Source organism: Leuresthes tenuis, unplaced genomic scaffold, assembly GCF_036924035.1.
Source record: "Leuresthes tenuis unplaced genomic scaffold, fLeuTen1.0.hap1 SCAF_18, whole genome shotgun sequence".
NCBI lineage: Eukaryota > Metazoa > Chordata > Actinopteri > Atheriniformes > Atherinopsidae > Leuresthes > Leuresthes tenuis.
In genome coordinates this window covers 7,869,825-7,896,135 of record NW_027325372.1, presented here as the reverse complement: position 1 = coordinate 7,896,135, position 26,311 = coordinate 7,869,825, and the positions used below count along the sequence as shown (strand labels likewise).

The 26,311-nt window shown below is 43.2% G+C and overlaps 5 protein-coding genes across 6 annotated transcripts; 1 reads left to right on the top strand and 4 right to left on the bottom strand.

The window, feature by feature from the left end:
* Nucleotides 1–1,564: 1,564 nt before the first annotated feature.
* LOC140275220 (uncharacterized) lies at nt 1,565–7,440 on the bottom strand. The gene is made up of 4 exons (XM_072370635.1): nt 7,180–7,440; nt 3,788–4,030; nt 3,212–3,415; nt 1,565–2,783 (listed from the first exon to the last, which is right to left on the bottom strand). The coding sequence occupies exons 1-4, from the start codon at nt 7,394–7,396 to the stop codon at nt 1,915–1,917; spliced, it is 1,533 nt and encodes a 510-aa protein (XP_072226736.1). The 5' UTR covers nt 7,397–7,440; the 3' UTR covers nt 1,565–1,914.
* A 2,123-nt stretch (nt 7,441–9,563) lies between these two features.
* LOC140275208 (uncharacterized) lies at nt 9,564–13,745 on the bottom strand. The gene is made up of 2 exons (XM_072370625.1): nt 13,324–13,745; nt 9,564–12,240 (listed from the first exon to the last, which is right to left on the bottom strand). The coding sequence occupies exons 1-2, from the start codon at nt 13,652–13,654 to the stop codon at nt 10,184–10,186; spliced, it is 2,388 nt and encodes a 795-aa protein (XP_072226726.1). The 5' UTR covers nt 13,655–13,745; the 3' UTR covers nt 9,564–10,183.
* A 542-nt stretch (nt 13,746–14,287) lies between these two features.
* On the bottom strand, nt 14,288–17,775 carry LOC140275214 (uncharacterized). The gene is made up of 2 exons (XM_072370630.1): nt 17,189–17,775; nt 14,288–16,595 (listed from the first exon to the last, which is right to left on the bottom strand). Exons 1-2 carry the CDS (start codon nt 17,610–17,612, stop codon nt 15,097–15,099), a joined length of 1,923 nt encoding a protein of 640 aa, XP_072226731.1. The 5' UTR covers nt 17,613–17,775; the 3' UTR covers nt 14,288–15,096.
* A 2,266-nt stretch (nt 17,776–20,041) lies between these two features.
* LOC140275215 (uncharacterized) lies at nt 20,042–23,732 on the bottom strand. The gene is made up of 2 exons (XM_072370631.1): nt 23,415–23,732; nt 20,042–22,664 (listed from the first exon to the last, which is right to left on the bottom strand). Exons 1-2 carry the CDS (start codon nt 23,671–23,673, stop codon nt 21,001–21,003), a joined length of 1,923 nt encoding a protein of 640 aa, XP_072226732.1. The 5' UTR covers nt 23,674–23,732; the 3' UTR covers nt 20,042–21,000.
* LOC140275228 (RNA/RNP complex-1-interacting phosphatase-like) lies at nt 23,596–26,044 on the top strand. 2 transcript variants are annotated; one of them, XM_072370645.1, is made up of 2 exons: nt 23,596–23,984; nt 24,602–26,044. In XM_072370645.1, the coding sequence occupies exon 2, from the start codon at nt 24,661–24,663 to the stop codon at nt 25,354–25,356; it is 696 nt and encodes a 231-aa protein (XP_072226746.1). In that variant the 5' UTR covers nt 23,596–23,984; nt 24,602–24,660; the 3' UTR covers nt 25,357–26,044. The 2 variants fall into 2 exon arrangements, with proteins under 2 accessions (XP_072226746.1, XP_072226745.1); XM_072370644.1 differs by lacking the exon at nt 23,596–23,984 and adding an exon at nt 23,998–24,254.
* Nucleotides 26,045–26,311: the final 267 nt, after the last annotated feature.

Here is a 26,311-nt window from a genome sequence, read left to right as displayed (position 1 = left end):
CCTAATCAGGTTAACTGGCTAAAGGTAAGTGACATGATTGTATAGAAAATAGGGAGGAAGAGTCTCATCTTAGTAAAAATGGTTCAGAAATCTGCAGAAAAATGTGTCAACAAATTGTGAAGCAAGTTCAGATTAATGTTCCTGAATGTGAAGACTTTACCTGCTCCACCATCTACAGTAAATAATGTGAACGATTCAGAGAAATTGGACACAACCAAAAAAATATATATATACACAAGTCAATATTGACCCTCAGGCAGAGCTGCATTAAAAACAGACATGATTCTGCATGGGCTCCGGAACACTTCCAGAAATCATTGCATTTGAACACAGCTCACCGTGCCATCCACAAAAGCAGATAAAGCTCAATCATATAAAAAGGAAACCATATGTGAACATGATCCAGAAAGACTGCCGTCTCCCCCGAACCAAAGCTCATTTAAAATGGACTGAAGTCAAGTGGAAAACTTTTCTATAGTCAGACAAGTATCATATCCTTCAGACTAAAAAGGAGAAGGACCACAAAGTTTCTTATTGGCACTCGGTTCCAAATCCTGCATCTCTGATGCTACGGGGATGCCTTTGTGCCTATGGACCTAGAACTTCTGGAAAAGCTCCATTGATGCTGAAATGTATATATGTATATATACAAACCAAAATGTTTCCCTAATGTGACACAGTTCAACAAATACAATCACATGAACATATTCTAATCAAATGTTTGCTCACACAGACTGTTTAAAACATGAAGTCAGTATAAAAAGAAAAACTCGACAGGTATAATTTTCTGCAATTTAATATACGGTAACATTGGTCTGGTTACCCTGCTTCTTTAAACAGAGTGCTGTTTTCACGAGACTGTTTAAGAATAAAAATAAGTTGTAGTTAATGCTAAGATTGAAAACAGAAGGATTTATCTAAAGCTTAGATAGAGAAAATCCAGACCATTATATGAAATCACTTTATACATGTTAGGAATATAAATAATGTATCCAATAAATGCTTAAAACCATCTTAAATGACTGAGAGCTATGTTCAACTGAAATTTTGAACCAAGAGTTTCAAACAGTTGATCAATTTTCTGTTCAGGAATCTTTATTTTTGGGCAGGTCAGCAATCCTTCAGGAGGCAGCAAAATAGCTGTGAATGCGTATTAATACGTCCGTTTGGGAGTTCGCCCAAATCTAAATCCAGCCGATGCCATATGCGTATCTGACAGCTATCCAACTAACAGCTCTGCAGCAGGTCCGTCCAACATCTACGCAGCATCATCTGCATGACATACTCATGCCATGTGAGCGTAAGGTGAGGTTTCAGGTAACTTATTCCACAGCCGGAAAGTGTCCGTTTAAATTTCAAATCAAAAGTAGTTGGTTTACCAGTTATTGTGGTTCTGCTCAGATGTCAATCACTTTCAGGATTTTAACATCAAATTCTAAAAGCATGTTTTTTTCATTTTAAACATTCGGGTTTGGCTGAGTTGTTAAGAAAACATTTTTCTATACAATTTAATTCTGCTTTAACTTAGTATCAGGTTATACAGGTTTGCGGGATACTTCAGTGACTCCAAAAATGGAATCAAATAGAGTCTTCTCCCATAAATGATGAAAACATTTTAGCAAAAGACAAAGTCCATAGATATGCATCTGAAAATCTGAACAGAAACATCCTGAAACTGTCAAACAGTCTTGGGGATTAGTAAAGAACTATTCAAACTCAGTTACTTCTGGTTCATATCAAAGAGGAACCAGGACACTTCTGAGGGACGCCACAATGTTATCAAAAGATAGAAAGTAATAAGTTTCTCCAAAAACTTGTTCCCCTAAATTAAAAAATCAAGTTTAAAAAACAATGAGATTAATTTGTGGGTGATGTTGAGGTGCTGCATCAGGCCCTCCCTCCTGGTAAAGCTCTCTAAGAGCGGTGTGGTCGCTCCCCACTGTGGACCTTCATGTGTCTCTCCAGACTCTCCCTCCGGCTGAAGTTCAGGCTGCAGAATTCACAGTGATATGGTTTCTCTCCGGTGTGGACCCGTCTGTGGATCTCCATCCTCCTAATGGAGCTCCATTTCTTCCCACACACATCACAGGTGCTGCCCACTTCTTTGTGGGACCGCAGGTGCTCTATAAGGGTCTTGGTGGACTGCAGAAGGTTCCCACAGAGTCCACACTGCCTCTCGGGCTCCTTGCAGTGACCCTCGGCATGCCGGAGCAGAATTCCCTGAGAGTAAAAGGAACTCCCGCAAACTCTGCAGTTAAAACGGTCGGAGGGTATCTGGAAGGGGGCTCTCTGTCTCCGGTAGCTGCAAGACATCTGGTCCTGGTCCTGACGCAAGTTATTCCTGATATGTTTCTTCAGACTTGTCTTTGAGCTAAACTCTCGGCCACAGCTGCTACAGGTCAGAAGATTCTGGTCTGCCGGAGGCGTGGTTTGAGTCCCCGAAGAGAGCTGGTCATCTGATTCAAACAGAGCATTGCTGCTGTACTCATTAGACAATTCTAAATGGACATCAGAGTTACTGTTGCAGTCTGGAAGTACGCGGGTTCCTCCAGGTTCAGGACGCGACAGAAGGTCAGGATGAGGCTCATCATCCATGTAAGATTGGATCTGACTAGATGAAGGGTTTTCTTTAGACTCCTTCATTTGCCAAGGAGGGCTCAATGTGAGTTTAGTATCGGTCTCCTCAGGTCCAGAGGCTCTGCCCTCCTCTCGTTTGATGTGCAGATTGAGGCTCGACCCTTTCACCTGCTGCTCTACTTCTTTGGTGAAATTCTGAACTCCATCTGGGGGAACAAACTAATGTAAGAAATCTTATTGTCAAAGACAGTGAAACATTAAGCAGATACTGTAGAATCTGTGGCTGCACAGTGGTTTATACTTGGTTCTCTCTAGGTAATCCACCTTCCTCCCACCACCCCAAAATAAGCATGTTAGGTTGACTGGTGCTTCTAAATTGACCCGTAGGAGTGAGAGTGAATGGCTGCTTGTCTTGTTTGTCTGTGTTGTCCCGGGTGTACTCGTCCTGTCATCTAATGGCAGCTGGGACAGGCTCCATGTTGTGCTGGAAACTATTTTCTGCACATCTCCAACCTGAATTTATCATGCAGATTTATTTCACAGGGTGACCAGGCCTGTTTAATTTGTGACCATTCAACATTGTTGAGTCTAATTTGAGCTCAAAGATAAGTTTAATGATCCGCTGTGAACTGACCTTCAATCACCATGTGATCTTCATCCACTTCTTCTTTGACATGAAAAACTTTTGGCTGTTTGTCAGCCAGCTGAGGTTCAGCCTCCAGAGAACGTGTGGTCTGGGTGCCTGTGTTCTCCAGTTCTGAATCCCTTTTAAGGTGGGCAGTGAAGCGTTGTCCTCTCACTTGTGGCCCTTCTTCTATGGTGAAATTCTGTAGAACAGCTGGTGGACACAAAGAGCTTAATTTAAGAAAAGATTAAAACCTTCAGATTGTACATAAAAGATGGATGAAGTCAGTTGTTTTTAGGAACTGGACGCAAAGGTAATTGATTGGAGGATTTGACTGAGAACCATAGAAATCTACTCTAAATCATACTAGAATTTACTTGCAGTTAGATACAAGGTGTCCCTTCCTTTGGTCACATACAGTTAAAAGAAAAAAAAATTTTTCTATTGATATCCCTTTTTATCTGTTGATGATAGTTTGTATTTTTACTGGAATATTTAAACATATTAAAGGCAGTGTCTGTGCTTCTTATAAATATATTTCTACATGCAGGAGAAATGATCTGGTCAGACATGATGTGAACCAACCTTCCTGCTCGGAGTTCATTTCTGCACCGACTAAAGCCTCCAGTATCATGTGACTTTCATCCACTTCCTGTTTGACACCTTCCAGTTGACTGTCAGACGAATGAAGCTCTTCATTCAAACTTGCTGAAAACTTGTTGACCATGTTGTTTGCTCCTAAAGCCCCACCCTCCTGGGTAATGTGCACCATTAAGTTTCGCCCCCTCACCTCCTGCTCTTCCTCTATTGTCCAAACATGTTGAGCACCTAGAGAAGTAAAGAGCTGAGAGTTAAGTCCCTTTCACACATGCACTTATTTCCATTTATCAACTGAACATGTTTTCATGTCTGAAGTACCTGCATTTTGTGAGAAAACTGACTCTTTTACACATTATATAATCACTCTATGTTGTTTTAGAACAGTGGTCTAAAAAGTAAATAAGAGTTTAAATTAACAAGACAACTTGACATTAGGTTACAATAATTTAACATAAATGTGAATGAGAGTGAATCAGGTCTGCATCGTATGTGGCTGATGGGTGTGTCCACAGGCCAGAACTTCTGTTTAGATGTGGATTTTAGAGCAATGTTGAGTGAATAGACCTTGATCTTACATACAAAGAAGAAGATGGGAAAAAAAAGATGGGGTTTTCAACATGAACTGCGTGGAGTCCTGACATTCCTTCACAGGCTGTTTCATAACCAAATTCCCTTTGATTCGTGCAACATCTCAAATGGTAGTCAGGTAGGTAAGCAACTGATAGGTGAAAACAACCCAAATGACCCACAGGGTGGTCGGGTATGTGAGTAACATGTGACCTTAACAGACCAAACCAGTCATTTAATAAATAATCAGGAACATGTGAAAACAGCACAGGGCTACAACATTTTCTTAGCTGTTCAGAAGCTGTTCTGCAAATGCACAACTAAGTGTTACAGTCTGTTACAGGGTGTCTCTTCCAATGATCTCACAATACTTTGTTGATATTTTATTCATCTGATGCTGATAAGCATGTGGTTTTACTTGAATATTTAAATTTATTTAATGCAGACCCTATACTTGTTATAAAGCCTTTTCCATGCAATATCAGTGCCTTTATACTTCCAACAGTAAACACATCATCGAGGCTTTATACCTTTAAATTATCTTTAGTTTTGGTGAGAAAGAAAAAGCTGTTCAACTGCTCTATGGAGGTTCAACGGTCTGTTACAACTGGTTTCCTGTTTAATAAGTTGAGGTGTATTCACAGCAGCGACATCTGGTGGAAGAAGCCTTTACGTCTCACTTTGTTGGTGTAAATTCTCAGTAATCCAGGTCATAGTCACCCTACGAGATTGAATGGAAGGAAACTTTACTACTTCCTCAGTTTTTGAAGACGTTTTAGTATAGTTCTAACCAACTGGTGGGGAGTCTAAGTCTTAGAAGATGTTTTTAGATCAATCATACTTTGAGAGATGCTGTCGGCTGTCACTGACCATTCTCTGGCTCATAGTTGAAATTCTCACATGCGAATTGTTCACCTGCCTGATCAAACATGTTTTGGTCACAAAGACTGAAGGTGTAAATGGCTGTGAAACCGCCTGGGGAGGAGAATCAATGCCGCTTTATGAGTGTTAGATAGGGGATACTTGATCTGGGCTTCATTACAACTCTATACCAACTGACTGTGTCACCAACTGTGTCTTACAAGCATATTTTCTCTAAACACAAAACACATGCATCCGAAGAACAAAACATGGACTGAGCAGCGTTATACAACAACTCCAAAGAAGTTTGGATGCTGTGTAAAATGTAAATAAAAAAGGTGCATTTGCAATCTCATTAAAAATATTATCAATAAAAAGATAGAAAATATTAAAACTATTTCATGAAAAATATTAGCTCATCCTTGATGGCAACAACACGTCTCAAAATAGTTGGGACAGGTCCATGTTTACCTCTGTGTCGCATCACCTCTTCTTTATACAACAGTCTGTAAACATCTGGGAACTGTGGAGACCAACTGTTGGATCTTGGGAGAGGATTGTTGTCCCATTCCTGTCTGATGTAGGATCCTAGCTGCTCAACAGTCCTGGCTCTCCTTCGTCATATTTTGTGTTACATGAACTATTTGCAGTTGGTAAAAAATTTGGACTGCAGACAGGTCAATCCTGCACTTACTCTTCTACTAAGAAGCCATGCTGTTGTAATATATGCAGTATGTGGGTTAGGATTGTTTTCCTGAAATATGCTGAAACATCCCTAAAAAGGATATCATCTGGATGGGAGCATGTGTCGCTCTAAAAACCCGAAGATACCTCTCAGAAATGATGGAGCCTTTCATGCTCACAGGCACTAATGCATCCCCATACAATCAGATATGCAGGCTTTTGAACAAAGCATTAATAACAAGCTGGATAGTCATTTTTATTATGGAGGAAAAGCTGTCCATGATGAAGTAGTGCTGCCTAAGGATCAATATCGATTTTTTGGCTGCGTCCAGATTCTGACGATAACATGTACTATAGATATCTTTTGCTGATTGCCGAACCTCTACTCTGTCTTTTTGAGATGCTCTTTTTACTCCCTATCATGTTACTGACCTGATGCCAATTAATTAAGTAATTAGTTACATGGCCACCCTTACTTTTGCAGCCTTTTATTGCCCCCGTTTATTTCTTGTGACATCTTCCTGCTATCAAAATCAAGATGAGCCATTATTTCCGGTATGTAAATTTTTCACTTTCAACATTTTATTGTGAATAAAATATTGGTTTATGAGATTTGAAAATCACCGAATCACTTTTTTCTTTTCTTTTTTCTTATACAAAGTTTGTCCCAACTTTTTTGGATATGGGGTTGTATAAGCAGTCCTCAGAGCAGGGTTAGGGGTGGAGCACATAAACCTTTATATTGGTTAAAACTAACCAACCTGCTAAAACATGCAGCTCAACGCCAGTGAACCTGCTCTTCAGGTCAAGAGTCAGCAGACCATCTGCATCTCAATCAGGGACACTTTTTTTGAGGAAAGTAACGTAACGTAATTTTAGACAGGGAGCACAAATTATTGGAGAGTTAAAGAAGCAGTCCATGTTAAACTTGGAACATAATCTTTGAGGCCTAAGGTATCACATTCCTAACACTTTACAACGCAGCCTTGACTGCCCCCGGCAGTTTCACGGCCATTCACACCTCGGATCGTGTGACCAAAACAAGTTTGGTCATGCAGGTGAACAGCTCACCGATGACAATGACGTCAGTGAGCAACAGAACTCACCTGCCTGCAAGCCTGAAACTCCTCACCAGCTGGTTAGAACCGAAGATAAAAGATGGAAAGTGTTTCAAAAAAAGAAGTAATGTGGCCTTATACTCAAACTCCTTGAATAACTTTACGTCTCACTCTGGCAGTCCCTCTGCACCTAGTGCGTTTACTCACCCACAGGTTCATCCTCCGGTCTGTCTCTGCCTGCGTCTCCCGGAGGTCCAGCAGCCCTCAGCTGCCTCTGCTGCCCGCTGATCTCCAGTTTAAGGCGCAGAACCTCGCGCTCGTATTCAGCGACGGTGGAAGCGAAGCGGCGGAAAATGTCGTCTGTGACCGCGGAGAGACGCTGGTCCAAATACAAACGGAACATGTGGAGCTTTATGTGCAGCATGTTGGGGCCAAAACAGCGACAGATACAAACACGGAGGAAGCAGAGGGCTGAATATTGGAAAGACAGGAAACAGTCAAGTTACATTCTCTGAGACAGCAAAGCTTCACAACAAAAGCACCTCACAGCGGTGGACGTGTACACGAGATGAGTATCATAGAAAGAAAATAGCGCATATCTGAGCACACATCCACTCCCTGCCAGGTGTTACTAATAAATATACCTAGTAACCTACAACACATGTCATATTAGACTGTGTTGTTATGTATAGAACAAAAACTGAGCTAAAACACAGAAGCAGTGCCAGGTGCTGTTACTTAAATGAACGTGACTAATTGATCCTCAGCAGATGTGAGCACCTCTATAGAAGCAGACATTTTGTCAGTTTATTGGTCTGGTGCATTCAGTTGAGTGTTAACACAATGCCAAGGAGGAAAGACATCAGCAATGACCTTAGAAAAGAAGCTGTTTCTGTCCATCAATTTGGGAAGTGCTGTAAAACCATTTCTTGAATCTTGAATTTCCAAACTGATTAGGGTCCATCATTCTACAGAGAGAAAGATTATTCACAAGTGGAAAACATTCATCTCAGGAATGGACTTCCCAGAAATCCTAACAGCTTGAATAAGAGCAACTGGACTTCCTCGTGGATCTTGAAGATGTTTCACCTCATCCAAAAGACTTCCTCAGTTCTAAGTTGGCGGGGAGTATCAGCTTATAAGTAGAGAGGTTCAGTCTCATATGGCAGCACGTTACAATCATATGTGTCACTGAACCACCTGACTAATGTGTGGGTTGTTTGAGTCATTTTCAACTATGAATTGTCTACCTGTCTGAAAGAGCGAGTTCTGGCACAAGATCCAAGGCATAAGTAGTTGTTGAAGAGCCTGGGGAGGAGAGACAATGCTGCTTTGTGTTAGATACCTGAGACCACCTCAACCTCCTCTGTTCAGTGATGGGTTTTTCCAGTCTAACAAGTCTTCCAGTCTAAGCTGGTTTCCTTTACTCCTCTCTCAAACCATCTGTTTTCATTCTGGACAGAGTGAAGCTGATACTCCCCACCATCTAGTTTAGAACTAAAGAAACCGTTCGGATTACAGGTGAAACGTCCTCCAGATCCAAGAAGAAGTCTTAACAATATTTTGAAGAGATCCATTTCATCTGAATCAAGTGTGTTGAAGCAGGGAAACGTCTAAAACCTGCAGGAGAGCAGCCCTCGAGGACTGACTTTGGACATCCCTGCTCTACACCAATATATATCCCACATAACTGCAAAAAAAAAAAAAACCCAAAGAGCAACATCTCAGACACTACAGGCCTCAGTTAGCATGTTAAATTTCATATTCATATTAAATTGTTAACGTTCATGATACTACAATTATAAAAAGCCTCTTGTCTCTAAAATGGCATGGCAGCACAGCTTAGATTTGCAAAGATGCATCTCAACAAACCACCTGACTTCCAGAATGATGTTCTTTTGACAGAAAAGACCAAAGAGGAGATGTTTGGTCATAATACACAGCACCATGTTTGGAGAGAACCAAACACAGCATATCAGCACACAAACACCTCATACCAACTGTCAAGCATGGTGGTGGAGGGCTGATGATTTGGGCTTGTTTTCCTCCACAAAGACAAGAGACAGATAACATACAGAAAATTATTACTTCCATTTACTGCTTCTAAAGGTGGTTCTAGAAGCTGCTGAATCATGAGGTGTTCTTAGTTTTTTACACACAAGTTTAGATTTGTGTCATGTTGTTTCTATTAGAAGGTGCTCTTGTTACTTAAAACCTTACAACTGATAGAAGACATACACTCTTTTCACAACTGTATGTTGCATGTGTAATAAAATATTCAAGTTCAAGAAAAAATATATCAAAATATACGATAGTTGTAATGTTGAAAATACAGTGGTACTTGAAATTTTGACAAACCTTTATTTCTGCATAAATATGACCTTAAAAATCATCTATTTTTCACTTCTCCTAAAACCAGATAAAGACTCATGTTTATTCATGTTTGTGAAGTGCAGCATGGCACAAACAAGAGACTTCTGGTAAAAGAGCTGTTGACGCTCATCAGCTCATTTCTAAATAAGTTCAGTCACACAGACTGTGTACAAAAAGAGGAACCAGTGATGCGGTCTCAAAGTGTGGCTGCCCACACAAAGTTTCGTAATAATCTGCTATGCAAAGTAGCAAAGAATCAAGGGTCATTTCAAAGCCACTGAAGGCCTCTCTTGGATTGGCTGTTGATGTTCAGGAGAAGTCTGAACAACAATGGTGCTCCTGATTGGGCTGCAAGGAGAAAAACGCCGCTGCCCATCTTCAGTTTGCTAAAGATTGCATGAATGAGACAGAAAGCTGCCAGAAGAATGCTTTTGTTGTAGTTGATGGATGTGCTGGATACAGAACTTTGGGCTTTAAATGAGAAGCAGTGGCTGGTAGTAAGGAATAGGAAATAAAATGGATAGATCTGCACACCAAAGAGCTCCCAGAAAAGATTTATTCAGCTGTCATGTGTGACATTACGAGCATGAGGCCCTTCTTCAGATTACTGTTTCTTTGGTTTCTCTGGATGTATCAGTCATCCATCTGGGTGTTACAGTTTGACCCTGTTTTAAGGGTTCACAAACTTTCTACAAATATAATCAGCTTCTTAATGTTTTTATGATCTAAAAGACTTGTTATGCTCTCCACTATTGAACACAACATCTGATCTGTTTATTCAGATTATTCAGTTTTTAAGTCATCCTGAGGTGTAGAACCAGTAAAACCAGTAAAACCTCTACAGCTGGATGAAGTCTGGCTGCAGATGATCCTGTCTCCTGATCGGGTCTTTGCTGCTCTGGACAACCAGGTGAACCTTCATGTGGATGTCTCTGGAGCGTTTCTCCTGGTAGCTCTTGCCACAGACCCGGCAGCTGTACGGCTTCTCACCAGTGTGCGTCAGCAGGTGTTTCTTCAGGTCGTTCTTGGTGACGAAGGCCTTCCAGCACAGGTTACAGCTGAACGCTCGCTCCTTCTTATGGAAGCGGATGTGGGTCTCCAGGTATCCTTTTGTGCTGAAGCTCTTGTTGCAAAGGCTGCAGCTGAATGGCTTCTCACCAGTGTGTGTCAGCATGTGGGCATTCAGCCCTCCCACCTGCCTGAAGGCTTTTCCACAGATGCGGCAGAGGAAGGGCTTCTCACCTGTGTGGATCCTCTTGTGGACCTCCAGGACGTGGACTGAGGCTAAACTCTTCCCACACATCTCACAGGAGACGCGGCTGGCAGGTTTGTCTCCGGTGTGGTTCCTGATGTGTGCTGTCAGAGCACCGTTATCAATGAACGTCTTCCCACAAAATTCGCAGATGTACGGGCGCTCCCCACTGTGGATCCTCTTGTGGCGCCGCAGAGCCCCGGGCCGTGGGAAGGATTTGCTGCAGATGCTGCAGCGGTATGGTTTGACGCCAGTGTGACTGCGCATGTGAGTCTCAATGTTCTGGTAGGTTTTCCCGCAGATGTGACAGATTTTACCAGCTTCTCTGTGGGTCTGCAGGTGGTCTCTCAGCGTCTCAGACGGCGGCAGACTTTCACCGCAGACTCCGCAGACCGACTTAGCTGAATGACTCTTGGCATGTTTCCTCAAACTGCCTCTACTCTGAAAAGACTCCCCACACACTTTGCAGCTGCATCCTGACTGAGCTTGTGTCTCGGCGTTTTGTGTCTCAGCATTCAGACTCTGACAGTCCGTTGTAGTCTCCGCATCCTCCAACGAGTGACTCCTACTGTGAGTCTTTAAGGCGCTGCTCTCGATGAAGGTCTTGCCACACTGGTGGCAGACATGCGGTCGCTCGCCACTGTGGATTTTCTTGTGTCGCCTCAGAGCTCCAGGTCGGGGAAAGCGTTTGCTGCAGATGGTACAACGGTATGGTTTGATACCCGTATGGCTCCGCATGTGTGCCTCCATGTTCTGGAAACTCTTTCCACAGATGCTACACGTCCCGTTTGTCTCTCTGTGAGATTGCAGGTGAGTCTGCAGAGAGTCAGGCAAATCCAGCTGCTTTCCGCAGACGCCGCAGATGCTCTGTGATACCCTGCAGTGCGTCTCTGCGTGTTTTCTTAAAAAGCCTCGACTGTGGAAGGAATCTCCGCAGACTCTGCAGCAGAGTGAGGCTGACCTCCCACCAGGGGTTGGTTCTGTATCTCTGTTTGGTTTTAGCCTCTCCAACCCACCTTCCTTGCTTACATCATTGCTCTCAGTCTGATCTCTGTCATCATCCTCGTGTGTCTTCAGGTGCTCCTGGAACAGCTCGTTTTCAGTAAAGGTCACTCCGCAGACCTGGCAGGTATCAGAGGTCCTTCTGCTGTGGATTTTCTTGTGCCTACTTAAGGCTCCAGGTCGGGGAAAGCTCTTGCCGCAGACATCACAGCTGAACGGTTTGACTCCAGTGTGGCTCCTCATGTGCGTCTCCATGTTTTGAAACATCTTCCCACAAACCTCGCAGGTCCCGCCACCGCTGACAGTTTCTCTGTGAGATCTGAGGTGCTCTGACAAAGCGTTTGAAGACTCAAAGTGTTGTCGGCAGAGTCCACAGAGATGCTCTGGGGAATCAGAGTGTAATTCAACATGTCTCACCAAGTTTCTTTTGTGACGGAAAGCAGTCTGGCCTCCTGCACCCACTCCGCCTGTCTCTTTACTGCCGGAGGATATACGGCTGCCACTCCAGTCGTCATCACTCTCAGCTGCAGAAATGTTTGAGGAAGCAGAGCTGGGTGGACCTGATGGCGAGTGGGTGGAGTTGGAGAGCAAGGAAAGGTTTTCATCTACGGTGATAATCTTAGGAGTCGAGCTGACAGTGTCTGACGGGGAGAAAAAAGTACTCAGTTCAAAGTGCTTTAAAGTTATAATTACATGATATAAAGTTATAATTACAGTTAGTTACACGAGCTTGTGTTTTGGAAAACTATCTTTTCTACCTGCTCTTAAACACAGCAAACATGTACAAATGAGAGAAACTGGAAGTTGATATAAGAATGAAATGTATTCAAGCTGTCATGGTTTCATTTGTAAGACATTCCTTCAAACTTTTAGGACTGGACTGACTATATCTGCTGTAATGTAAAATGATGTGATGGAACTAAAAAGCACAGACCATGTAATATCTGAAGCTACCACATGCCAGCCATAACGTCTTTGGGACGTTAAGCTGCAAATATTTTTCAATCAATTGATTGACCAAAAGTTAATAAGCCACTGTTTTAATAATCAAACAATTGCTGTAGTTATCTTATTGAAGAAAATGATGAAACACTTGCTTGTTCTCCCACTAAAATGTGACCAATTTAAAGGTTTTATAGGTTTATAGGTTTCAAAACGAGTGAATAAAACAAGAAAGTAGATGAAATTATGGACTGCTAGAGAGATAGTTGACAACAACTAATTTTGACTATTTTCTGACAAAACCGTTATTTGAAATAATTTGCTTTCCGAATTACTGATGGAAGTAGCAGATTCCCAAGGAGAGTTCAGTCTTTGTAGGAAATATTAAACTGGTTTATCTCAGATTCATTGAAAAAAAAATCTAAGGCAAAATGATGTTCATCAGTACAAAACTAATGTGAATTAAAGCACCTGAACTGTTCATTTCATAATTAACTCATTTGTCTGTTTAATATTTCTTGTGTGTCTAGAGATAAACAAACAGAAAAAAGTTCATGATGTCCGGTCATGACAACTAAAAATCGTCTTTAACTACATATTTGCACATTATTTACTCTCAAAACGGATTGTTAGTTGTTTTTTATTATCTAGTGAAAAGTATAAACTCCGTCAGGCTAAATGGCTAATCAGATGCTTGGTGCTGATTGGTCTGTGGTCACTTAGCAACTGTCAGTGTGATGTGATGTGGCTCCAACATGGCGGTACAGGCCCGTGGAGCTCACCCGTTCGGTTCAGCCGGACCACCGGCTTCAACACGGCCTCCAACAGCCGGCCCTGCCGCTCCAGCTGCCGCCGGTACTCCTCCACCTCCCGCTCCAGCAGCCCGACGATCCGCTGCGCAGCCACCGCCATCCGCTCGGTGAGCAGCACCCGCAGCAGTTGGAACAGACGACCAGAGGCACCGGAGTACCTGGACCCACCGCCCCGCTTCTCAAGCGCGCCCAGGATCTCCTCTCCGACCCTGCTGAGCAACTCCGACACAGAGTCTGCCAGTGCCCGGAGCCCACAGCGCGGCGGGGTTTCTGTCGGAGACATCCCGGCACAGATCTCCATTCTCCGGACAGCAGGAAGGAAAATACCCGAGATTGTCCCGGTCTGTCCGGGTCAACGAGCCAACATTGAGGGGAGAGAAGGCTGTATTCTGCCCCCTGCCGGAGCAAAGCAGTGCTCTAAGTACTCAGCTCCGTCAGCGTAGAAAAAGCACCGATTAACTCCGTTAAAACTGTTTTATTCTCCCCCCTTATTTCAACCAATAAAGGTATTCAGAGCGTATATAAATGTTTCTCTTCAGACGACTCTTGAAGTAAAAGATTAAAAAATTCAATACAACTGAACTGAAAGCAACAACATCATCTGTGGTTTCTTGGCATGGAGGCAGACTTCTCATGACAGTGTACAGCAGTGGTCTCTTTCTTATGCATTTATTGTAATAATCCTATAATAATTACTTTAATTTTACCTTTGTATAATTTTGTCTAAACTGATTTAGTGTGATTTATCTATGTAGGTTTGAGCTGATACAGATCCAGTTTCCATGGCTCCGTCAGTTCAGCTTTCTCCAAACAAGGACAGTGTCTAATTCAGAAGACGTGGAATTATTTTCACGTACACAATCGGACGTTAGTGTCCCTCCTCATATCTGAGATAAGTTCAGAGTATCAAACCTGAACTTTGCGTTGATGAGGGCTGAGTTGGGAAACTTTGATTTTTCTAATCGCCATCAGTGGTCACAATAGTATGATTGGCCATAGAAAAAGCAGGAGCTTCATTTTAAACCAGTAGAGTTTGAATTTAGTAAATTCAACTCATTGATTTCTTCTTTTTTACCAGAGCTCAATTTTACTGAATGGATGTTAAACCTGGAATCCTCCCTCATATTACATTAGCTTTTCAATAAATGTATTCAGCTGCAACCTGATGGGATGAAATGCAGAGTAAAATATAAATCAAACAGATCACAACCATGTGTTTATAATAATGATGCTTCTGATGGAAAGGTATCTGCAAATGTTAAGACTTCTATCTTACATTTGAAATTAATGCTAGACAGAATTTATTGACAACCTGCATTGAAACTACATGTTTCAGAATCTTAAAGTAGCTTCAGCTTCATCTTCAGTAGGAATGATTGATCAGGGCAGCCAATCACAATACAATACATAACTGATTAGTGTCTTAGGTGACCAAAATCAAAGAGTTTTTTTCAACACGCTGAATCAGCATCAGGTCTGATGGTAAGAAAGCTCACTGTGTGTTCAGGTGTTATTTATGGTAAATGCACAGCACCAAACTGTAGCTTAAAGATGATTAACTAATCAGAACTTTATTTGCTACTTGATTTACATGCAACTTAATTAACTAATTGCTGCAAATACAATTAAACAAGTGGCCTCCTTAATGAATAAAATAAGACATTAAAGAATGGCTCAATTCACTGTCAGATTTCACAAAAATAAACATTTAAAAGACTGCACTGACTGGAAACACTTCCCGATCTATAGCTGAAGGTATCCTGAGTAGAAGCTGTCTGTCCTTTCCGGCTCTGTGCTGTCATCCAGCTCCGGTCCATCATCCTCCCCCCCGAGTGCGTGCACTTTGAGGTGTCCATTGAGTGACCGTTTCGCCTGGAAACTCTTCCCACACACCTTGCAGCTGTACGGCTTTTCTCCGGTGTGGATGAGAATGTGCCTCTTCAGGTCCACGTCCTGCATGAAGCCTTTGCCGCAGACCTGACACAGGAAACGCCTCTCCTTGTTGTGGAAGCGAACGTGAGTGTCCAGAGTCTGTTTCTGGGTGAAGCCCTTCCCACAGATGCTGCAGGAGAATGCCCGCTCGCCTGTGTGGATCTTCAGGTGCGTCTTGAGGTTACCGCCCTGGTTGAAGGTCTTTCCGCAGTAGCTGCAGATAAAGGGTTTCTCTCCTGTGTGGATCCTCAGGTGCATTAGCAGTGCTGAGTGACCTGGGAAGCATTTCCCGCAGGTATCACAGGTGCTGCCGGCATCACGGTGGGAGTGCAAGTGAGCATGGAGCCTGTCAACAGACTCGTACTGGTAACCACAAACTCCACAGCAGCAGTTCGGATCCTTCAAGTGAGTCTCTGCATGTCTCACCAAGAATTTCTTCCGCTCAAAGGTGTCCTTGCACACTTTGCAGGGGTACACTGGCGTTGAGCTGCGGCACTGCTTCGTATTGTGAGAGTCATCCTTATGATGGCTCACCATGTGTTTCTGCAAGATCCGAAGCTTTCTGAACTCCTGACTGCATACGCTGCAGGTGTGCACCGCCTTTCCAGTATGCTCCTCCATGTGACGCTCTAAAGAAGTCATGTGGCAGAAAGAACGGGCACACTCTTTACATTTAAAAGGTTTCTCTGCAGCATGGACATGCAGGTGAGAAGTGAGGTTGCCCTTCTGGCTGAACTTTTTGCCGCAGGCGTAGCAGCTGTACGGCTTCTCTCCAGTGTGCAGGCGCACGTGCAGCTCTTGTGCCAGGATGGAGTGGAAGGTTTTTCCGCAGAAAGAGCATGTTTTGCTGTTCTTCTGGTGAGTCTGCAAGTGAGTGTTTAGGCTGTCTGTCGAGTTTAAAAGCTCACCACAGTAGCCACATCGGTAATCCGGGTTGCTGGCACAGACGGTTAGGACATGTTTGAGCAGGAAACCTTTGCCTTGCAGAGAACGTCCACAAACGTAGCAGCTGAAGCTCTGAGCCGGACTCGAGCGCTTCCTTTTTCTCTCAACATTGAACGTTGCGAGAGAAGGCCGGCCTCTCTTTTTTTTCCTTGCAGATCTATTGGGCAGATTTCGCCCGGTCCAGTCGTCATCTTGATCTTGGTCGCTGCTCGCAGAGACAGGCGGGTGGTCGGAGGGTGAGGCGGGGCAAGGCGTCGACAGGCAGGAGGCATCACTGATGTTTTCAGAGTCAGACTTGTTCAGGTTTGCAGGGTCGACTGCTGGCCGGACGTTTGTGTCGTTCAATGTCACCGACCGCAGAGACCCTGAAGACAAGAGCAGAAAATCTAATCAGAAAATGCATACAATTAAATTAAATGTATACAAGACTGTGATGATAAACTAATCTCTGTTCATTTCTGATTCATGAATAGCTTGTGTGTTCAATCTTTTATTCATCTGAAGGTGTTCAGATGTTGGATTATCTTTATCACAAATCCTAAAACCCGAAATCCTCAGTTGCTGGAGAAATAAAACTGCAACATTTTACTGAATAAGTACATTTATGCAGCTCTATCATTTTTATATGATTTTTGCATTAAAAATAAAAACAAAATGCTTGTACTTCTCGATGGACAAATTTTTCATTTGGAGTGAAAGTTTTTTGCAGATTTAACAACATAGTTATAGCCAGTATTCTGTATCTTCTTGCCACAAATTGGTCAAAATTTGTTCTTAAAACCTCTGAAAGAAAATTAACCAGATTGTAGATAATTTTCTGTCCATAATTCTAACCTAATTTTTACTTTATCAAGTTCTCCCCCATTTTTCCTAAAGCTCGTTTCAAGAAGGCTGACGGTATGGACTCCCTCAGCTTTTACTGAAAAACTTATGGCTCAGACTCCGCTGTTTTACTCACCACGGCCTGCAGCCTCGTGTTCATTTTCTGTAGCTTCTCCACTTTGGCTGTCCGGACTTTTATTTTGAAGCTGAGCGGAAGTGTGCGCAGGCGAGTGTTGGCTGGCTCCAGCTGATACAGTACCTGAGGACTTGATTAACCAGGACTCATCTGCTCTGTATAGCCTAACTTCGGGCTTCAGTACGGTATCCAGCAGCCTCTTCTGGCGGCGGATCTCCTGCTCAGACCGCTGCAATCTGTCCTCGTACTCTGCCGCGGCTTTTTCAAACAGACCGATGAGCTCCTCCGCAGCCGCGGTTAGCCGCTCGGTGAGCAGCGCTGTCAGCGCCCGGTGTTCAGCCGCTTCTTCCGCTGTTTCCAGCAGCTGCAGGACGGCGCTGATCCGCTCACGTACCGACACCCGCAGCAGCCGCATAGCGCCCATTCTGCCTCGTTTTGAGCCCTCCTAACCTCCAGAACAAAGAGAGGCTGCAGGGACGTAAACACACTTTGAGTTCCGCGCAGACGACACTTCACTTTCAGGAAGGAGGAGACTGAAGAGCGAACTCTACCGGACTGGAGAGTTCAAGTCTGCTTTCATTGTTTCATGCGAGTTTTCCTGGGAAGCGAGGTCTGAACAGAATGTTTCTATTGTCACACATATAGGGGATAATTAAGTTGAAGCTAAACGTGGCTGGAAGTGTTTTTGTTATTATAAGAGTATGATTATCTAAATAACACAAATATGATACGAGCAGTCCGAATCCTTGAAATATCTCAAAACGTGCTTGGTGATTGGAAAATATTGATAATATACTGATAATCATCAGCTTATTGAGTCAGATGGACGCTTTCATTCACTGGCCATAATGCTAAAACTCAATCAGTTTTTTTAAGTAGTTTGTACAGAGGAATGTGCTCAACTCGGACTATCTGTGGCACATGGCTCAAGTCTACAGTACCCAGATCATATCAAATACTAAAGGGGGTTAGGTTTATGTCCAACAGATAAGCTCAAGAAGTGAGACAAGTGATAAGAAAAGAGTGATTGTTCAGTGCGGACTGAGCCCACCCCACAAAAAAAAACACTTTAAATAGTAGATTTAAATGTGAGGAAACAGAGACCTGTTTGACTTTGTCGAGGCCAAGCCAAAGCTTTAAGCCAAGTAATGTTAAGTAATGTTGACGCGTTGAATTTAAAAAAAAAAAATGTTTTACCTTGTTTGACGTCATTAAAGTATAAGTTGGAATTGCCACTTGAACACTTTGTCCATTTATTTCCTTTTCTTTCTCGTACACATAAAACATCTGCACCTATTGTATCCACCAATCGTTTCAGCGGTTTTCCCCTTCCAGGTGAAACACCTGCTAGACAAAAAGGTTCTTACCTTATACAGCCATGACTGCTGATTGCCCAGTGAGACCTGACCCTATAGCCCATACAAAAATCAAAAATAAATTCCCCATGGCTCCTACAGACTTAATGTGCCATTATTTCTAACCGGGAAGCTCTGTAGGCTTTAAATGCAGACATATTTAAAACTGGTGCAAGTATTAGTTATAGAAGAGCAAATGATAAAGCGATTTTTCTCTTATTTCATCTGATAAAAATGTTTTGTGTCATGTTTTTTTTTACAAAAATAAAACAAAAGCTTAAAGAACATGCTCAAAGTGTTGTGAGTCCATATTTTTTGAGGTTTGTGAAAAAGTGGAAAAGTACACTTTCTATGAACTATTATGATATATGCAGTGGTTTGAAAAAGATGAAAGGGTGATTTTTTTTATATTTTTTTTTTCTGACTATTCGACCCCATGTGAGCCACATCCTCTGGGCCAGACAAACCCACATCCGGGCCTCAAGGTTTTGTTTCCTTGCTTCAGATCGATGCATCATTAGCAGGCTTGTGCATAATCTTTTGAAGAGGTCCATTTCATCTGAATCCGGCGTGCTGAAGCAGGGAAACATCTAAAACCTGCAGGACAGCGGCCCTTGTGGACCAGAGTTTGACATCCCTGCTCTAGGCTAACACCAAATTTACTGAATTTGGTCAGATTTATGGTGTAAAAACAACTGGAAATATGTAATGTTTTTATGATCGGTCTTATTTTATATTAATGAGACATTATCAGAAAATCTTTATTGTATTCCATCCATCCATCATCTGCCGCTTATCCGGGGGTCGGGTCGCGGGGGCAGCAGCTTGAGCAGAGAAACCCAGACGTCCCTGTCCCCGGCCACTTCCTCCAGCTCTTCCGGGGGGACCCCGAGGCGTTCCCAGGCCAGCCGAGAGACATAGTCTCTCCAGCGTGTCCTGGGTCTTCCCCGGGGTCTCCTCCCAGTGGGACGTGCCCGGAACACCTCCCCAGGGAGGCGCCCAGGGGGCATCCTAACCAGATGCCCGAGCCACCTCATCTGACTCCTCTCAATGCGGAGGAGCAGCGGTTCTACTCCGAGCCCCTCCCGGATGACTGAGCTTCTCACCCTATCTCTAAGGGAGAGCCCAGACACCCTGCGGAGGAAACCCATTTCGGCCGCTTGTATTCGCGATCTTGTTCTTTCTTTCACTACCCACAACTCGTGACCATAGGTGAGGATGGGAACGTAGATTGACCAGTAAGTAGAGAGCTTCGCCTTCTGGCTCAGCTCCTTCTTCACAACGACGGGTCGGTGCAGAGCAACACTGCAGACGCCGCACCGATCCGCCCGTCAATCTCCCGCTCCATTCGTCCCTCACTCGTGAACAAGACCCCGAGATACTTGAACTCCTCCACTTGGGGAAGGATCTCATTCCCGACCCGGAGAGAGCATTCCACCCTTTATTGTATTAATGACAACAATTTCACACAAATCTGTCACTTTGAGATTCTTTTTTTATTATTATTCTTATAACACTGCTCATATAACAGTGATGGATTATAAATTATCTGCTGCAGTGATGAAGTTTTATTACGTACATCTTCAGCCGTGTATGTGTGAAAGAAGGACTTTATCTTTTAAGGGATGTAAAAAAATGTATATTTATATATATTACATTATACTGATCAATAAAGTTTGTTTCATCTTATGTAGTAAAGTGAAGATTTGGGGGTTTTGGACCGTTAGTTGGACAAATTAATACTCCTTAAGAGGAGGTTCCGACAGGACTGCTGCTACCATTTACTTTATCAATTATCTTCTCAGTTAACTGATTATGTAGTTATCATCTATCGTCATCTCCACAAACCCCAAAATGTTCCTTTTACTGTGAGAAACCTCAGATAAACCAGAGAAAATGTCAATTTGTGGAGATCAATGTAGTAGCACATAATGCCGCATATTTTGTTTTCGAGTCCATCCTGGTTGTTTCCAGGTCATCAGCTCCTCCAGCATTTAGTTGCTGAAACCGTTCAGTTTAAAAAGTTTTTACAAATGAATGAAGCAAGGTTTTCTTCTTTAAAATCATCTTCGGTTGTTGTTTAAACTTCTTTCTAAATCTAATGCTAATGTTTCGACATCAGTGAAAGCGGGTGGGGTCGAGAAGATTTCAGAACATTCTGAATCTAAAAAACAGAAGGCGTCTTTCAGAGCCAGCAGCTTCGCAAGCAAACTGGACGCTCTGGATTTTTTAAAACTTATTTTCCCAAAAAAATCATCTGAGATCAGAGAACCAGGTAGGTTCATGATCTGAGAGAGAGTCTCCAATATAAGACCAATGTTCCCTGTTCGGTACAACTCTTTCTGTAACGTCTCTGCAGGTCTGAATGAAGCTGAATCGAACATTAACATGAAGCTGCAGGGTAACATGTTCTCAGCAGATGTCCTCTTAGGGAGTCCCCCTGCCTCAATCTGCAGGTCACAGCTGGATGAAGTCAGGTTGAACTCCTTCCTGTTGCTTAGGGTTCAGTGTCACAGCTGAGTCCTTGGTGACCTGTTCTCCGGTATGGACCTTCATGTGAGAGTCTAATGAGCGTTTCTCCTGGTATCTCTTCTCGCAGACCCCACAGCTGAAAGGTTTCTCGCCAGTGTGTGTCAGCATGTGCCTCTTCAGGTCGATCTTCTGGACGAAGCCTTTGCTGCAGACATGGCAGATGAACGCTTTCTCCTTCTTGTGGAACCTCTCGTGTGTCTCCAGTGAGATCTTCTGCCGAAATCTTTTCCCACACAGGCTGCAGATGAACGGCTTCTCTCCCGTGTGGATCCTCATGTGAGAATCCAGGTTGCCGATCTGTCTGAAATTCTTGCCGCAGACCCTGCATGTATATGGCTTCTCCCCTGTGTGGATCCTCTTGTGTACGTCCAGATGTTGGCTCATGGTGAACTTCTTGCCACAGACCTCGCAGGAGTAAATCCTGGGCTTCCCTCCTGTGTGGCTCTTGATGTGCCTCTTCAGGACGGTGTTTTCGATGAAAGTTTTTCCGCAGAACTCGCAGATGTACGGCCTCTCACCAGCGTGTAGCTTCATATGTCTCTCCAGAGATCCTTTTCTGGGGAAGTCCTTGCCGCAGTCTTTGCATCTGAATGGTTTTTGGCCGGTGTGCGTCCTCATGTGGATCTCCATGTCCCTGAAGTTGGTGCCACAGATTTCACAGATCCTGCTTGTTTCTCGGTGACTGTGGATGTGGAGCTGCATACTCTCTAAAGACTCAGACCGCTCCCCACAGACGCCACAGAGAGAGTCAGGATCATTTAAATGTGTCTCTGCGTGCCGAAGTAAGTTACCTTTATTGTGAAAGGTGTTCTTGCAGACTTTGCAAGAGTGAGACGGAGTAAGACTCAGTTTCCTGCGTTTGCTCCTCTCTGTCGATTGGTTGTCAGATTCGTGGCTCCGGGTGTGCCGCTTCAGCTCTGTGCTTGTTGGGAAGCCTTTTTCGCAAACTTTGCAGCTAAATGGTATCTGACCATCGTGGTCCTTCATGTGTCGCTCCAGAGAGTCAGTGTGGCTGAACTCTTTGCAGCAGACAGTGCAGGTGAGTGGCTTCTCCGCTGCATGGATCCTCATGTGAGTCATCATGTTGCCCTTCTGATTGAAGCCTTTGCCACAGAGGTGGCAGCTAAAAGGTTTCTCACCAGTATGCAGCCTCAGGTGTGTCTCCTGAGCTCGGATCGAAGGGAACTTCTTGCCGCAAACATTGCAGGTCCTGCTGCTGTCACGGTGGGTTTGAAGATGCTGTCTCAGACCGTCACTGGACTCCAAACGTTCACCGCACACACCACAAAAACACTCTGCCTCCTTTGAGTGCTTCTCCACGTGTTTCAGTAAAAAGCCTTTCCTGTCAAAAGACTTCCCACACACTCTGCAGATGTGAGATGTTACTTCTGTTGTGTCATTCTCATTCTCATTCTCATCCTCTTCCTCTTCTCTGGTTGGATCTTCTGGGTGGTGGTCCAGTTCGGAGACTGTGTCTTGTCTGGAGGAAGTACTGGGCTGAGTCTCTTTCAGTCTGCCATCAACTGAGACGTCCTGCTTCAGACGTTTGTCATCAGAGACACTCCTGACGCCAACTGATAGGCACAACTCTGTGGAGAAAACACACAACAGATTAATTCTCTAGAGTCAGCACTGATAATAATTCATGCTTTGATCTATGGATACCTCTGGTGAAAGGTCTGCACTAGGGGATTAAAACTACCTAAAACATCATTGGCATCCATCTAAGGAGCATCAGAGAGTTTTTGCTTGGGATTCAAAAGGATATTATAAGACTAAACCCACCACATCTTATTCTCCTGATGTCACAAGGCAGTGATTTAGCAGTTTCTTGAATTCTCAACTCTTTGTGTGAGTAACCTGGAGTATGCTGTCTGCTCAATCTCATTGCACTTAACTGTTGTTGCCAAACTTCAAAAACTATCAAAGAAAAAGTCTAATTTTAAAAAAGCAAGAAATCTACCAAATACTTTCGTATTAAGCCCATTCTATTTATACGTGAGAATATTTGCAACAAACTAAACATGTTTTTAATTTGTTTAGTTGTTTTCCTTCTTAGAAATATTAGTACTGTGTCCATCAGCACTATCTGCAAAGGGTGCCACTGTTATTATCAACGACACCTATTTTTAACGATAAAGGCAAAGAAATGATTTTTCATTTTCATTTCAAAACGCCTCTTTTCTGTAATTTAGTTAACTTTGTTCAGCCCCGACGCTTTTTTCTTTCCTCTTAATCGCTGTGAAAGCATCCCAGACAATGCAGTCGTCTGGCAGCCACCACCAAATCGTACAGTAACTTGTGTGTGGTGCTTAAGCAAAGCCGTAAATCGAGCTGACCTTTCCGTGCCTCTCCGGAATTCTCTTTCAGACATTCGCGGGGCGCTTGCGATCCTCTCTCGCCTGCTCTGCTCGCTTCAAACGCAGTGAGGATGAGCTCCACTGCTGCGGTGATCCGCTCCATCACCAGCTCCCTGAGCTCCCGCAGCTCTACGTTGCTGCGCTCCTGCAGGAGCCACAAGATCTCCTTAGCAGCAGCAGCTAAATGCTGGTCGATCGCGGCCTTCAGACTGCGGCTCCCTGACCGTTTTTTAGACATTTTTCAGGTTTTCCGTCAGACAAAGAGCAAAATGTAAACAGTGCGAGAACACTTCCGGGATCCCTTGCGTCTTTACGTAAGACGTACACGTTGCGGATGGTTCGTTACGCCATATCCAGCGTCACCGCGGCTACATGGTATTATTCACATGTCTATGGGGTAACTGCCATCTGCCAACTAAAAGCTCTGTTACTTGAATCTTATGTTAAATTTTACGTTTTTACGTTAGTTTATAATTTTGTTTAAGAGTTTTAACTCTTCACTTCGCCTGTTGAGAAAACGCAACCTTTAATTTCGCAGCGCTACACCGGGTACGAACTGTAAACCAAATTCCTTTTAAAATATGTCTGTTTTGTATTTGTTTACGGTTCGACAAAGTTACATATCTTTTAAAACGTGTCACATTATCTGTTCACATTAAGCGATGTCTTCTGGTCTATTCGGAATAAGTTAAAGCTTCAGTAAATTGGTACTTGCGATAAATATGTACTTTTTAAAACGTTTAATCTGGTCGGTGGATTTTAGCACATGGCAAAACAAGAAAATGTTGCATTCAGTCATACAGCGTGTTATGATTACAGGTAATATCGACCCAATTATGACTGATTTATTATTACTATTATTATTATAAGAATGCATGACATATTACTATCTGGTAAAGTAAATAGTTGTATGTAAAATGTCTGTACAACACAGTACTAAAGATTAAAATGTAAAAATGAATATGCAGTTGGAGAATCTGATGCTGATGAATCTGATGATCTGTCCCTATTAAATCTTTAAATACATAAATTTGTAGAGATAATCAATACAGTTAATAAAACTTGGCTAAATTGATTTTTTTTCAACTATATTTCGTCCGGAGTTTTAACACTGAGAGTGGAGCTTTGGGCCTCTTATGCTACTGTTTCTGTTTGGGGTGCTTTAGGTCCACGTCTGAGATCTTCATCTGAGTGTAAAAACCTCTGGGACCTTGGTGCATCTGAGATGCCTAATCAGCAGAAGAAAAAGAAGAAGAAGAAAAACGGTATACCAGAGCGGTGGCTGAACTACTGTCCTATAGGACAGAGGATACCAGGAACTAGATTCATTGCCTTTAAAGTACCTTTGAAACCATCTCTGAATTATCAGGTTCCTGAGTCTCACTCCTTTGGTTTTTGGGATCTGCTGGACTCTGTAGAAAGTCAGAATCAGGAGCTGGGTCTGATCATCGACCTTACCTTCACCACCAGGTACTACAGACTCACAGATGTCCCACAGTCCTGCTCTTATATCAAAATCTTCATAGAGGGGCACCAGATTCCCTCAGATGCTGCCATCTTGAGCTTTAAACAGGCGGTTAGGCGTTTCTTGAAGGAGAACCAGGACAATGACAAGCTAATTGGAGTCCACTGCACCCACGGCTTGAACCGCACTGGGTACCTGGTCTGCAGATACCTGATTGACGTGGACGGGCTCGATCCCCCAGCAGCTCTGGAGCTCTTCAACTCCTGTAGAGGTCATTGCATTGAGAGGCAGAACTACCTGCATGACCTGCGGAGTGCCACCAAGAGAAGCAACGACGGCATCGACGAGCCAAAGGAAGAGGCGATCAGAGGGCTGGCTGTCGAGAGGCCGCCAATGAGAGCCAAAAAGGAGGGGCAAAAGTCGCTGATGACCACCAACAAACAGGAACAACAATAATCTGATGTCCTTAAAGAGACTAAACAACAAACAGCTGCCTGGTAAAGAATGAGGAAAAGACCAGCAGTCCTCTGATAGACCTGCATAGGATGCCCCCCCCCTCTCCCCGGTACAGGCAGGCCAACCACAAAGTCACTTTCATTTGATTTCAGTTCAGTTTGATGGAGCAAACAGAAACAGCTGCTGGTCTTTGCTGCTTTCATCTGTACATTTTGTGATCGTTCTGATCCACCTTTTATTTGTTTCCTGCATCAGAAGCATGAGATTTTTGGGTGAACTTTAATGTGATTTAACCTGTTTGATGCAGTTCCTGCAGCTCAACCCAAAGAGTGAGCTGAGCATCTAACATGAAGTCTCTGCTGTTCATCATTTGAAACAAACCTTTTCAACAGCACTGACGCGGTACCGATTTTAGTTGCAGAACTGATCAGAAACACCACACAGGAGAGCCACACTTTTTTTCAGATTTGCGCTCTGCTCAGTTTCACCCTGAATAAAGAAAACAGTTCAGCTTCTTATTTAACCTTCTGGTTATTATTTTTAACTTGACACAGAATACTGAATACTTTCTATGATATACTTTGTGAATAAATCAGATTTCAAACTCAGTTTACCAACGTCTGCTCCCAGTTATATCAAATCTTCAGAAACATGCAAAGAACAATACTTTGACAAACTTATTATTGCAGTGAAAGTTTTAAATTAAACTTTTCTTGTCATGAATTTTTGCTACACAATCAGCAGATGAACGACTGTGGCTGGTGAACATTTAGAACAACTTGATGTGTCTCTTTTATCAGATTTGTACATTATAATAAATAAACTATATTAGTTATTCTCACACAGTTTCTGACTGATGGCATGAAAAGTTTGGTTTAAACAAACAGGCTCTGCCACCTCATGCAGGTCATGTGATATGATCAAAAGCTCTGAACTAGCCACTGAATAAATGTGT